Consider the following 15,100-nt stretch of genomic DNA (forward strand, 5'->3'; position numbering starts at 1 on the left):
TTTATTGCCCGGGCTCCTGTTCTGCATTTATAATTATGCTTACTTATTTAATAAATAATGTTCATTAAGTGGGTGAGTTAGTTATTGACTACTCAGTATTTTGAACTGGGTAGTGACAGACCTAATCAAGAAAAAGAGGCTCAATTAAGGCAGTATTAAAAATCTGTTTTGGCCCTGGCCGGTTGGCTCAGCGGTAGAGCGTCGGCCTAGCGTGCGGAGGACCCGGGTTCGATTCCCGGCCAGGGCACACAGGAGAAGCGCCCATTTGCTTCTCCACCCCTCCGCCGCGCTTTCCCTCTCTGTCTCTCTCTTCCCCTCCCGCAGCCAGGGCTCCATTGGAGCAAAGATGGCCCGGGCGCTGGGGATGGCTCTGTGGCCTCTGCCCCAGGCGCTAGAGTGGCTCTGGTCGCAACATGGCGACACCCAGGATGGGCAGAGCATCGCCCCCTGGTGGGCAGAGCGTCGCCCCTGGTGGGCGTGCCGGGTGGATCCCGGTCGGGCGCATGCGGGAGTCTGTCTGACTGTCTCTCCCTGTTTCTAGCTTCAGAAAAATGAAAAAAATAAAAATAAAAAAAAATAAAAATAAAAATAAAAAAAAATCTGTTTCTTTTTTTTTGTATTTTTCTGAAGCTAGAAACGGGGAGAGACAGTCAGACAGACTCCCGCATGCACCCAACCGGGATCCACCCGGCACGCCCACCAGGGGGCGACGCTCTGCCCACCAAGGGGCGATGCTCTGCCCCTCTGGGGCATCGCTCTGTTGCGACCAGAGCCACTCCAGCGCCTGGGGCAGAAGCTAAGGAGCCATCCCCAGAGCCCGGGCCATCTTTGCTCCAATGGAGCCTCGGCTGCGGGAGGGGAAGAGAGAGACAGAGAGGAAGGAGAGGGGGAGGGGTGGAGAAGCAGATGGGCGCTTCTCCTGTGTGCCCTGGCCGGGAATCGAACCCGGGACTTCCGCACGCCAGGCCGACGCTCTACCACTGAGCCAACCGGCGGGGGCCAAAAATCTGTTTCTTAAAGTAGGCTCCACAGTGGTTTTAAACTCTTCCGAACATGCTTTTTCTTAATGCCAAACAATGCCTTTTTATTTTTCTTTTACCTGTACTCACAAAGTATTTGGCTCAGTGGTAGAGAGTCGGCCTGGTGTGCGGGGGGACCCGGGTTCGATTCCAGCCAGGGCACATAGGAGAAGTGCCCATTTGCTTCTCCACCCCCTCCCCCTCCTTCCTCTCTGTCTCTCTTCCCCTCCCGCAGCCAAGGCTCCATTGGAGCAAACATGGCCCGGGTGCTGGGGATGGCTCCTTGGCCTCTGCCCCAGGCGCTAGAGTGGCTCTGGTCACGGCAGAGTGACGCCCTGGAGGGGCAGAGCATCGCCCCTGGTGGGCGTGCCGGGGTGGATCCCGGTCCGGCGCATGCGGGAGTCTGTTTGACTGTCTCTCCCCGTTTCCAGCTTCAGAAAAAAAGGAAAAAAAAAAAAAGTATTTGAAGTGACAAAAATAGCAAAATTACCCGCAACCCCAAAGCAGCCAGTAGATCTGCTGTGTAAAAAGAAGTGAATAAATCAGAATTCTCTTTCTACTTATATTAAAGGTAGATAGGATTCTAAATGCCAAATTTGCTAATAATCTATTTCAACGCTTTTTAGATGTAATTACTTTTCTCTATAATCTATGTAAATAAAGGCACATGTTTAAGACCTCAGAGATAACTGAAAAGCCATATTGAAAAGCAGACAAGTCTGGAATACACGGAATGGGTTGGAACCAGAGTTGAGTTAGCAGCAGGAAGGGCGGGTTAGGGATAGATGCCTAAGACTGGAGGCCAAACAGACCCATAGGATTCCAGGAATGGGAGCAGTGGGTCTTTTGAAGGTCAGGTGTGTGCCTCCATGCAGACAAGGCTCAGCGACAGAGGTGTGTGACAGACATTGTAGCAGGCAGAGGTTGTTAGGGAGACAGGCAACCTGCAGAGGATGCCCAGCTCCAGAAGCCAGGATCTCAGATCTCAGAGAAACTAGGAAGTCAGGAGGTTCCAGGCTGAGACGCAGACAGAAGATAATGAGCCAGGCCTGAACTGGGTTAGGACCTGAGCCAGCTTACAGAGTCTTTACCTTACTTGCTGCCACTAGAGGCAAGACTGGTCCAGAGCTGGGATGAGGGGGCGAGGTATCATCTGTAGTCACATCCCAATTTTACAACTTTTTCAACTGCTTTTTTTTCTTTTTTAATAATGTTTTTGTCCATGCCTTTATTTAGAGTTTAAAATAGAAAACTCAAGAACACAGAGAAAATTTGATCTGGGAGGAAAAAGGCAAGTGTAGGCAGAATGAAAAATCTTAGAGGGAGTTTTTGACATCAAGTCTAATAGATTTGTTTAATAGATAGGAAAATTGAGACCCAGAGTTTTGGCTACATGTGAATTAAAATTTTAAGGTTACACACCTCGTTAAAGTTGTCCTCAGACATTAGCTTTCATATGGATCACTTGAGGAGTTGCTAAGCTGATTCCTAGGTCCTATTCCTGGAAATTCTGGTCCAGGAGGCCTGCAGTTATGTTTGGGGCTCTCCAGTTTAAACAAATGCTGTGGAAGATGCTGATGTAGGTGCCGCTGGAGCAGAGGTTAGAGAGTAACTAATTGGAAGGCCTTCTTTCCAATTATATAGTCTAGTTGTCTTTTATTAAATCACATTTGTTCCAATCCTTCCTGGACTCCCCAAACTTGCCACCGTGATTCCTCTCCCAGTTACTTTTCTGAGCTCTCGGAGTTCTAAGCAAACTACCTTTACCCCCATCCCACTCCCTCAATGTATGCGTCATGCTCCCATCCTGGTCTGATGAGGCTGTCAATATCATGCATGAGATAGGCCTACTGATTTTTGAAATTCTTTGCAAAGAGCATTTTCTATTCCAGCTGCCGTCATACCTAGACGTTTGCTTGGTGCTCATCTAAGGTAAAAGCTAGAGTCCCCTGTAAGTGGCTGTCTAGCACACGGTGTAAATAACGCCTGGATGGAACCATAGGGAGCTGTGATGTGTGGGGACAGGGGGAGCTCCCACTCTCCCACACTGAGCTGGGACTGCCAGAGCGAGCTGACAAGGCGGGAAGCGGGCTACAGGCGAGAGGGCTGGAGAGCTGCACGTGACGATTCTCAGTCTTGAGTGGACTCCTTTGTACTCTTAGCTAATGCATGAAAAAAGCTTCTTATAAGCTCAAATAATAATATTTCTGTAATATAGTGTGGCATTTCTGTTTCAAACTCAGTTTGTTTTTAACAGGTTTCCTACTTTGAGATCTACTTGGACAAAATCAGGGACTTACTCGATGGTGAGTAACTTGAATGCTTGTCCTTTTTTTTTTTTTTTCTGAAGCTGGAAACGTGGAGAGAGACAGTCAGACAGACTCCCGCATGCGCCCGACCGGGATCCACCCGGCACGCCCACCAGGGGCAACGCTCTGCCCCTCCGGGGCGTCACTCTACTGTGACCAGAGCCACTCTAGGGCCTGGGGCAGAGGCCAAGGAGCCATCTGCAGCGCCCTGGCCATCTTTGCTCCAATGGAGCCTTGGCTGCGGGAGGGGAAGAGAGAGACAGAGAGGAAGGAGGGGGGGGGGGTGGAGAAGCAAATGGGCGCTTCTCCTATGTGCCCTGGCCGGGAATCGAACCCGGGTCCCCTGCACGCCAGGCCGACGCTCTACCGCTGAGCCAACCAGCCAGGGCCTGCTTGTCCTTTGTTTGTTCTGTAACTAAAGTCCACGGAGGTTGAACTGATGTATAGCACTTTCTGTTAAGGAATTAATGACATACAGAGATGTTCTCCTGCCTTCAGGCTATCTGCTTACTCTCCGCCAGGGCTTAAACTTGCATATACAGTGTATGTTGCAGATATTAGATTTACCTATCCTCTGTAGCAGTTTCTATTTTTGCTTCAGTACAGGGTCTTTAACTTTTTATTTTTCTTTGCATGTCACTATTTTCATCTCTGTAGTATCCAAAACAAACTTGGCTGTTCACGAAGATAAAAACAGAGTCCCATATGTAAAGGTATGAGAAAAACTTGATTGATGATGCAATTATTTTCTCTCCAGTCACTGTCATTATAATTAGCATGTAGATGCCCAGAATGTTATGTATATAAAGCACAGATAGATATTTAATCATATTCCTTATATTTGAAATTCACTTGGTTAAAAAAATAGACATTTAATTTCTTTAATCATATCTATGTGAATGTACCACAGATGTCTAATCACATGGTAAGAATTGCAGAAGTGAACAGGCATTTGTTATTCACATTTTAAAGGATTTGGTATTGAGTGCAATCATTTATACTTTGCTGTTAGGAGAAGGCTATTATAGCATTATGTCTAGCACTTCAAAGTATCTAATTAAAGTTGGCGGCTAGTGACAATAAATAAAGATGGAAGGCAAAACAAAACTTCATCTATTTCTTTTTCTGTCATTGATTTTCTTTTTTTCTGTCTCTGCTGCTGCCGAGTTTGAGTATGTATTCAAAAGTCTAGGAGAATCCAGTATTTTTTTTCTGGTTTATTTCTGGGTTTCCTAGGGGTTGCTCAGACTTCTTTGTTAAGGTAGAATTCAAGCCTTAGGCAAGAGGGGAAAGTTGTGGGATCAATATTGCAGCCTTTCTCTTGATCTGCACATCTAGAGGAGAAATGGGAATATATTTAGCTGTTTCAAAGTATTGCTGCTTTTTAATATTTTAATGGCGAACCTGAACTGACCCTTGCAGGGGTGCACCGAGCGGTTTGTGTCCAGCCCTGAGGAAGTCATGGACGTGATAGATGAAGGCAAAGCAAACCGACACGTGGCTGTAACCAGTAAGTGTGGTGTGCCGTTTCCTCCCCTCTAACTTTAGGTACAGGTGTCTGCCTACACACCAGGAGCGATTAGTAATGAGGGCCACATGAAAGGCGGTTGAAAGCAGTGACTCAGACGCAAACACAGGGATGTGCAGTGTGTCTAGGCAGATTGTGGGAAACAGGGCCTCCTGTTGCCCAGGGAACTCTGAGAAATATTGGGTGGGACTCATTGGAACCTGGTAACAGACTAAGCCTGAACTCTGGGGAAAACAATCAATCAACAAACCAACTAAAGTGGGGGAAAGGTAAGCTTCTGAGTTTACCTTTTTCTTTTTTTTTCTTTTTCCTCCCCCTCCCCTCCCCTCCCCTCCCCTCCCCTCCCCTCCCCTCCCTTTGTAAGAGAGAGAGAAACTCATGTTTGTGGCACTTTTTAGTTATTAATTGATTGCTTGTCATATGTGCCCTGACTGGGGGGGCTCCAACTGAGCCAGTGACCCCTTGCTCAAGCCAGCAACCTTGGGCTGAAGCCAGTGACCTTTGGGCTCAAGCCAGTGATCATGGGATCATGTCTGTGATCCCTTGCTCAAGCCAGTGACCCTGAACTCAAGCTGGTGAGCCTGTACTCAAGCCAGCAACCTTGGGGTTTCAAACCTGGGTCCACAGCATCCCAGGTCAACACTCTATTTACTATACCACCACTGCTCAAGCTAAGTTTACTTGTTTTAACCATGTTATTGTTCAGGTGTTAAAAAAAGAATCTATACCAACAAAGTCTACAGTCATATACATGGAAAAAACCACATTAGAATCTGCCCTCTGTATGAAAGGAAAAGCAAAGCAAGGAGGAACTCAGAATGTGGAGCTGGCAACATTATTGACAACTTTTTGATTCCGAGTTAATAACACATGCAAGCCAGCTTGTTTACTTCCTTCCTCAGCATGTGCACACGAAAGGGAAGCAGGTTATGAGATATTTGAATGCCAGAGGTTTCAGGAAAAGATAGGGGTTGTGAGTCTTGTCAGAGGGCTATGAATAAATGAGAGTGACCTCATATGATGAGGAGCTGAAAGAGCTAAGGCTTTCTAGCTCGGAAGAGACTAAATCTGTGGAGGACATGTGGACAGTGCATTGTTTCTTAACATGTTCAAGGTGCTGACATAGGAGAGTCAGCTTGCTTTGTTTGACCTGACTGGTTAGAGCACCAGGATTGTTGAAGCTACCTACCACAAGAACTCGAGTCCTGCCCCAGTAAAGCCTGCTGCCTTGAGAAGTAGTGAGTTTCCCTCTATGTTGTAGAAGAGGTTCAAGTATTAGTTGGGTGATGGGTTTAGCCTCTATAAGTCTCTTCCACCCAAGGTTCTATGATGCTGTGATCTAGCCCTGTAATTCTCAACCTTTTCTCTACCCCAACAAATGGATCAGATGATATTCGTACATGTGGCAAATTTCATAAGTGAGCATAGATTTGTGTACAGTGTAAGTTAAACTCTACTTCTTTCCCTCTTGCTTCAAATACACACATACACACACACTGACATACACGAAAGAATATAAGACTCATATTCTTATAGTAATAGCATCTCTTATTTATAAAGAAATTATTCACTTGGTTTCTTAAGCTATTGTTAGTCATGAATTATTCATGGTATAACTGACAAGCCATCTTGGCCCCTTGGTTCAGAACATTACTATTCTTCGTACTCATTTTGGTAAAGTGGTTTTTAAAATCAATGTGGGAAAATACACATAACACAAAATTTACCATTTTAACCATTTAAAATGCACAGTTCAGTGGCATTAAGTACATTCACAGTGTTGTACAGCCATCACCACTATTTCCAAAATTTTGAAACTCCATACACCCATTAAATAACCCCACGCACCCATTGAATAACTTCACATTCTCTTTCCTTCCAGCCCCCGGCAACCACCATTCTGTTTTCTGTCTCAGTAAATTTGACAACTTTTGGTACCTAATATAAGTGGAATAATATAGATTCCTTATAACTTGCTTATTTTGCTTAGCATAATGTCTTCAAGATCCATCCATGTTTAGCATGTGTTAAAATTTTTTCTTTTTAAAGCTGAATAGTATTCCATTTTGTGTATATACTGTATTTTACTTGCCCATTTACTTTAAGTGTCCATAGATGGACACTTGTGTTGCTTCCATTTTTGGGACATTGTGAATAATGCTGTTATGAACATGGATTGATAAATACCTGTCCAAGTTCTTTTCTGCTTTCAGTTCTTTTGAATATATACCCAAAAGTGGAATTGCTGAATCGTATGGTAATTCTACTTTAATTTTTTAATAAGCCACCACATTGTTTCTATAGCAGCTACACCATTTGTGTTCACACCAACAGTGCACAAGAGTTTCAATTGCTCTACATCCTTGCTAACACTTGTTATTTTTTGTTGTTATTATTATTATTATTTAGTAACCAGGGGTGTGAAGTGGTAGCTCATTGTGGGTATTTTTTTTTAATTTTAGTAAGAAGAGGGGAGGCAGAGACAGACTCCCTCATGTGCCCAGACCGGGATCCACCCGGCAAGCCCCCTACGGGGTGAAGCTCTGCCCATCTGGGGCCCTTGCTCCATTGCAACTGGAGCCATTTTAGCACCTGAGGCGGAGGCCACAGAGCCATCCTCAGCGCCCAGAGCCAACTCGCTCCAATTGAGCCGTGGCTGCAGGAGGGAAGGAGGAGAGAGAGAGAAGCAAGAAGGGGAGGGGTAGAGAAGCAGATAGACACTTCTCCTGTTTGCCCTGACTGGGAATCAAACCTGGGACTCCCACACTCTGGGCCGCCACTCTACCATGGAGCCAACTGGCCAGAACCTCATCGTGGTTCTGATTTGCATTTCCCTAATGATTAGTGACATTAAGCATCTTTTCATGTGGTTATTGGGCATTTGTACATGTTTGGAGAAATGTCTATTCAAGTCCTTTGCCCATTTTTTAACTGGGTTGTTTTATTATTGTTGATTTGTAGGAATTCTTTATATATTGTGGGTATCAATTCTTGTCAAATGTATGATTTGCAAACATTATTTCTCATTCTGTGCTTTTTCCTCTGTTGATAGTGTCCTTTGATGCATAAAGGTTTTTAATTTTAATGAAGTTCAATTCATTTTTTTGTTGTTGCTTCTGTTTTAGTTGTCAGATCTAAGAAATCATTGCTTATCCAGTGTTGTGAAGCTTTCCCCCTATGTTTTTTTCTAAGGTGTCATAGTTTTAGCTTTTACATTTAGGTCTTTGATTCTTTTTGAGTTAATTTTTATGTGGTCTAAGATAGGAGATCAACTTCTTTGTGTGTGTGTGTGTGTGTTTGTGTTTTACATGTGGTTGTCCAGTTTTCCCAATACCATTTGGTAAAGAGATTGTCCTTTCCTCATTGAATGGTCTTGACACTCTTGTTGAAAATTATCTGACTGTATTATGTGAGGCTTTATTTTGGGGCTATTTCATTTCATTGGTTTATATGTTTGTCTTTATGCCAACATCACACTATTTTGATTACTGTAGCTTTATAGTAGCTTTGAAATCAGTAAGTGTGAGAACTCTGAGAATGTTGTACCTTTTCAAGATTGTTTTGGTTCTTTGGGGTAACTTGAATTCTATAATGAATTAGGATGGACTTTTCTATTTCTACAAAAAGCATCACTGAGATTTCGATAGAGATTACATTGAATCTGTAGATCACTTTTGATAGTATTAACGTCTCAACAATATTAAGGCTTTTAATCTATGAACATGAATGTTGAATGTCTTTTCATTTATTTGTGCCTTCTTTAATTTCTTTTAGCAACATTTTGTAGTTTTCAGTGTACAAGTCTTTTGTTTCCTTGGTTAAATTTATTCTTAAGTATCTATTTTTATTGCTTTTTTAAATAGAATAGTTTTCTTAATTTCTTTTTTGAAACGTTCATTGTTAGTATGTAGAAATGCAACTTATTTTAATGTGCTGCCTTTGTATTCTATTTAGCTGAACTTGTTTATTCTGACTTTTTTGTGGAATTTTAGAGGTTTTTTTCCATATAATTTGGTAAGATGGTTTTAAGAAATGATTGCTGGTGGAAGTTGAATAAGATGGTCACTGGGTTCTCTGTCTGCTTGGTAAGCAAAAGCCAGGGTCCGAAAAGACGTTTGTTTTCAGTCCTCGGTCCTGCTGAAGCACGTTTAATCTCTGAGACCTGCTGTGCACCAGCGTGGACTGTAGAAGTGTATGTCATAATCCATAATACTTCCTTAAAAAGTGTATGGTATTACTGATAGGACCATACTGGACGCATGGAGAAGAGGGAATGCGTCAGGTCCCAGTCATGATGATAAAGGCCAAGGGACACAAGTGAGGCAGGGAAGGAAGCTGTGAGCTCTTCAGCGAGAGTCCAGCTGTTCGGGAGGTTGGGGGATAGGTCGGCCTTTCTGAGGCAGAAATAGAGACTCTGTTATCTTACAGCATTGACTGAGGTTTTAGATTAATTTCTTTGCCACGTAAAGATATTTTAAATCTTTCTTTTTTAGCATGAGTATTATTTTTAAGAAAAAATGGTGGTCTCAGGTAATTTTTAAAATCGGATGGACTTTAAAACATGGAGCTATTAGGACTGATTTGTTGTGCTTTTTAAATGAGAGGCTTGCTACCTAAATTGATGTGTTCTTTGTAGAGCAGTAAACTATTTTCCTTTTCAGACATGAATGAACACAGCTCTAGAAGTCACAGTATCTTCCTGATTAATATTAAACAAGAGAATGTAGAGACCGAAAAAAAACTCAGTGGGAAGCTTTATCTAGTTGATTTGGCTGGGAGCGAAAAGGTAATTTGGTTCTTTATTTGTATTAGCTATAATTTCTCCCTGCTCTCTGCTTCACGGTGCAATGGTATAATTTGTATGCCTTACTATTTCCTGGTTTTAAAGAGCTCTTAAAGTTTCTCATGTGCCAAGATGTTATTAAATTTAACCTTTGTTTCTCTGCTCCTCCTTTTCTGGTCCTGAAGACCGCTCCCTGATTCTGTCACAGGAAGTACTTTGAATGCCAGCTCTGATTTGTACCTATTAGGCTGTGGTGATGACATTAGGCAGGTGTTGGTGTGAATTTAGCCTGGCAAAGGCAGCTTTGCAAATGAGGGAGGGACATGCACTTCTGAGAAAAGGAAAGATTTCCCTGTCATTCCAGACTCAAATCGGCCAGGGAAGGGCGCTGCACTGGAACGTGGCAGTCCTGTCGCTGCAGATCTGGTGCCTGGGGCTCGCCCTACCTTCCCTGCTTCTCTCTGCAGTGGGCACGGAGAGTCTCCTGTGGGTACCCTCACCTCTCCCCTTAGGCTACGGAGAGTCTCCTGTGGGTACCCTCACCTCTCCCCTTAGGCTACGGAGACAGTCTCCTGTGGGTACCCTCACCTCTCCCCTTAGGCTACAGAGACAGTCTCCTGTGGGTACCCTCACCTCTCCCCTTAGGCTCTGCTGCCTGTAGCCAGTGCTTTGGCTACAGCCCCGGCCCTTCTCTGGTTCTGTCAGGCTCTCGTAGGCACCTGTATCCTGTCTTATGCTCTTCCAGGCACCACCGAGGCCTTTCAGAACCTCCCACCCTGTCCCTACAGCCTCATTTCCCAGTCGCTCCTGCGCTCACACTCTGGCTTGGGGACTCCGCCTGCTTTGGGTGACATCACAGAGCAAGTCCATGTGCACAATACTATGTGTCCCATTCATCATCACTGACATCGTGCTGATTGTCCCCATCAGGGCTAGCCCTGAAGCTCAGTCAGTCTCCTGAACTGTGTAATTGACCCCCACTCAACTGCACTCCACTATTGGGTTGCGGGACACCAAATTATGGCCACTAACATCCCTGTAAGTAATGGCTATTTGGGTTGTTCTCCTATGTGAATTTGTAAAGCCAAGCAGATGTTCTTGGTTGGAAATCTAAAATTTTGCTGGTATAGGTCTGTAACTTTAAACAGACACCCACCAGAATGGGGTATGGAGCAGCATTGCTTAGTTCTAGATGGTTACATTGGCAAACAGGATCTACTTTGCCATCATACCAACTGTATCAGTCCAGACAAGGAGCCCAGGTAACTCTTTGCTCCTCCCAAGTTTGTCTTCCTACCCTTTAGAGCACAAGGATGAGTACTGAGGGCTGAAGGCAGCTGAGGGGTGCTAAATCCTGTCAGCTCAGAGTGGCCACCTGTCCTCTACACAGGGTTGATGGTTCTTGCTTATGGTACTTATGAGCCACTTTAAAGCCGTGGTCCCTCGCACTGTTTCCTTTGCTCACGCCTGCTTTCCTTTGCCCTAGATGTGTCTACATGAATGTGTCCGTGTGAGCTAGTAGAGCAGCACCCTGCGCTTTACTCCTGATTGCTCTAACTGGGCTCTTCCTGAAGGCTGCCGCTCTGACATCTCTGGAAATTAGATTTTCCTTGTCTGTCAAAGGGAGGTGGTTGTATCTGCCTTGCATATTTCGTGGAGTTAAGATGCTCAAATAGGAAAACATCTTAAATAAGGCTGTGTGAACCAACTGTTGTTATTTGTGGCCATCAGCTGTATTATTTCTCTGTTAGCAGGGGCTACCCACACACAGTTCCAGGAGAGACAGGAATCTATCCAGTTTGAAAAGACTCTGTCCCTGGACACGTATTCATCTCTGTTGTTCGGAGTTTCTCCTTTATACATAACTGAAACCGCCTTTGTGCAGTTAAGAATGATTTCCTTCTTTGGGAGTAGCTGCTGACCCTGCATCGTCTGTCCTGTCAGCAGAGCTATGAGTCACGCTGAGTTCCCCTTTTTCTGAGCATCTGTAAACTGCTGTCTCCCCACAGCAAATGCCATAAATACGCAATCACCAGTAATAACACAGCAGAGGAGAAAAGGACAAATTCTCAACGTAATACACACTTTCTGGACTTGTCATACCTAAACTAAAAATGTGGAAGACACAGCAGCCGTTTTTGTAAAGAGCTCTAGTTGAATGTTTTGAAAATGCTAAATTTTTGACGGCCCTGAAGAGTTTGGAATCCAGACTGAATCCCTCCTGGGGGTTTGTCCTCTGTTTTTCTCTTCCTGGCCTGTGTGGCTTAAGTATTATGCTGCCCCGAACAATGTGTTTCATCCAAGTGCAATAATGGAAGCTGCACCTTTGTTTTGGACTTTTGCTGACCTGTTTTAATTCCTTTATGTAAATGTGATTTTGCAGAAGTTGATTTTCAACTTTTTTTTCTAGTTCTTCATCTGAACTATTAATTTTAATTAAACTTTAGTGTTAATGACTAGAAAAAGAAGACTCTTTATTTACTTTGGATAATTGTTCCTTTTCTCTTGCTCTGTGTGTGTGGAGAAGGAACAGAGAATCTGGGCAGCTGTCATTTGCCTGAAGTTGGAGCTCATAGCTTACACTTCCCCAAGATGTTCGTTCATTGTGTCCCAGGCAGTACTTTCTCTTAAAGTGCTCCCCGAGCTGCCTCTGGAGTGGAGACTGTGGTTCCGTGTCCCAGGGCCGGTGTTTTCATAGTGACAGTACCGTTAGAGCCTGCTTTTCCTGGATAGATGTCCCCTGGGGAAGCATCTGCAGCTCCACCACTTGAGGCATTTCAGCCATTCCCCTAAAACCTAATTGAGAGGAAAATGACAAGAGAGAACAAATCCCTAGTCTCAGGCACAAGGGATGGTTTTATCGACGTGGTTCTTACTGACTTTTATGTTTCCCTGCTCTCCAGGAGGATCCCCCTCCCACGCCTCGGCCTTCTGCACGTTGGCGTTTTCTGTGTGCCTTTGCTGTCCTGTGCATCACGGCTCTCTCTTCCGTAGGTCAGCAAAACCGGTGCAGAGGGAGCTGTTCTCGACGAAGCTAAAAACATCAATAAGTCTTTGTCTGCTCTTGGAAACGTGATCTCTGCCTTGGCAGAAGGGACAGTAAGTGATCCTGTCCCCATCTATTAAATGATATTATGAGAAGTCGCCTTTTTGGGTCCCTGTGCTCTTTGCCACACACTCCAGAGATTTGCTTGTTTTTGTTTGGAAAGGGACAGAGGGAATCTGGGTTGTAGAAACCTTGCTTGCTGGGAGATCTAGTCCCTTAAAATGTGTGAATGGTGATGCTAATTTCCTGTAACCCTGTTTTCAGGATGTGCATGCTAAACTTTGGCAAGATCCAAAGAACAGGCTATAATTTTTTATTTCACACATGTTTCTAAACCCAGTGTCCTCATCACTGGCTTGCTTACCTCTGTGTTTTTCCTCTGAACAGGCTGTAACAGCCGATACCTTTTCTTTTCCTAAATAGAAAACACATGTGCCGTATCGGGACAGCAAGATGACTCGGATTCTTCAGGACTCTCTGGGGGGGAACTGTAGGACTACTATTGTTATTTGCTGTTCTCCTTCTGTCTTCAATGAGGCCGAGACCAAATCAACACTGATGTTTGGACAAAGGTGGGTGGGGCCTCTGGTTACCCTCACTCTGAGCTGGGTCCTAGATGCTAGGAGTGGCAAGGGGCTAGTGTCAGAGAGGAAGCAGAGTGAAGGGGGCAAGTAGTTTGTTACTAAATTGCATCTAACAAGTGATCTGTAAACTTGAGAGGTGTCATTTATTGAAACCAAAGGAACAAAATAATAGGCAGAAATATACCAATCAAAGATATGTTGTTAAAAAAAACCCACTAAGACTTGCTATAAATGTGGTTATTGGTAATTCAGTGGAGTGTTACCTTTGTCCTTCATGGAATTAAGTCATACTGTCAGGTTCACAGGATTTCAAGATTGGTAACTACCTTTAACTCCAATATTTGAAATTTGTTGCAAAGTTGCTAATAGAACAATCAGAAACTTAGATGAATGTACAATAGTTGCACAAATATTAAAATGAGGGCAAGGGATCCTCATACTACCCCTGGGGCAGGAGGCACAGAATATATATATGTTAAAGAAAGGGGAGGATAGGGACCATCTTCTCACCTTCCAAATGGTCAACGAGATTTGCTAGACATCTGGGCAATGCTGAGGGATGGGAAGTGGGGCCCCCTGCAGTCCCAGTCCCTCGTTTCAGGCTTAGCCCTGTCCTCTCAGCCTCGCTGTCTCAGGGCAAGTTTCTGGAGTGCTTGGGCGCTGTGGATTTGGCTGAGCTGAGTGAGCATCTTTAGTGCTCCGTGGGCTGAGCCTGGATCTCAAGCTGGGAAATGTGGATCCCACTGCTGTCATTCCCTTTAATTCTGAACGATTGTTGTGATCTTTAGACTAGTATCCAGTTTCCTGGGGGCTTTAGTGGCCTCATTTTGAAATGGATGCAGAGTGCTCCCTCTGCCTTCCTCCTGAGAGTTGGTTGTTTGGTTATACCCGAGAAATAGTTTAAGATGCTTATAGAAAGGACAGATCAGGGTGGGAATTCTGTATGGGAAATTGTTGTGGCTTGTTAAACCCCAGTCATTTCCTGAGCCCTCAACAGAATGTAGAATTACACAGTCATGGCACCTGTGGGATGTCTAAATAAATAATAATTAGACTGAAATGTTGTAGAACTAATATATCTTTTAAACTAAATTTGGGTCTTTTACTTCTTGAATCACTTCCTTGATTAGCCAAATGCTTAGCTCAATGAACTATACAGATAACACCTTCTTTTCTCAAGGGCCATGGGATACTTATAAACCAGTATCTGTTTATGGGGAACACAGAATTCTGTGCTGCTCATCCCATTAGCCCTGCTCCCCGTTTCTTAAACTAAAGCTTAACAGTTTCCTCTGAAGACATGTTTGAACAAACCAGCACTTGCATATTTAAAGGAAATATCTCTTAAAAAAAATTCTTACCTGCAAAGCAAAAATCATCTGAACCTTTGCAAGCCAGATTCATCCTGGGGCATTGGGCTATCTCTCTTAAGCTCACTGCTATCAATGGGCATTTGCAGCTGTCTATAGGAAGAGTTGTAGGTACAACTCCAAATGGTTGTTTTCTTTCTTCTCATCTTAGTAAGTCAGTCATTATCATTGTTATTGTCACTAGCACTTCTTTTTTTTAGGGTTTAGCATGTTCCAGGCATGCCAAAATCCTCCTAGTAATTCTATCAGGTAGGCATTCTCTCACCTTTGTACAGAGGATGAAATTAAGGCTCAATCTCAAAGCCATTGGGTACCATACTTGAGACCACACCGCAGTAAGTAACTAAACATGTAGGATGTCATAGGGTAGAGACTGTAGTATTTGAACCATAGCCTCTTACATCCAGGTGCTTGATCAGGAACCTTGCTGAGCATAGGCCTCTGGGGCCAGTGCCTCCAGT

General features: G+C 44.0%; 1 protein-coding gene across 1 annotated transcript in view; it reads left to right on the forward strand.

Moving 5' to 3' along the window:
• The window catches only part of KIF5C (kinesin family member 5C), a 163,410-nt gene that overhangs the window by 70,818 nt on the left and 77,492 nt on the right, over positions 1 to 15,100 (forward strand). Inside the window, exons 5-10 of the mRNA XM_066345085.1 lie at positions 3,277 to 3,325; positions 3,986 to 4,041; positions 4,751 to 4,838; positions 9,518 to 9,642; positions 12,634 to 12,738; positions 13,109 to 13,257. Of these exons, the coding sequence (XP_066201182.1) occupies positions 3,277 to 3,325; positions 3,986 to 4,041; positions 4,751 to 4,838; positions 9,518 to 9,642; positions 12,634 to 12,738; positions 13,109 to 13,257 (572 nt within the window). The remainder of the gene's footprint in view (positions 1 to 3,276; positions 3,326 to 3,985; positions 4,042 to 4,750; positions 4,839 to 9,517; positions 9,643 to 12,633; positions 12,739 to 13,108; positions 13,258 to 15,100) is intronic.

Source organism: Saccopteryx leptura, chromosome 7, assembly GCF_036850995.1.
Source record: "Saccopteryx leptura isolate mSacLep1 chromosome 7, mSacLep1_pri_phased_curated, whole genome shotgun sequence".
Lineage (NCBI taxonomy): Eukaryota > Metazoa > Chordata > Mammalia > Chiroptera > Emballonuridae > Saccopteryx > Saccopteryx leptura.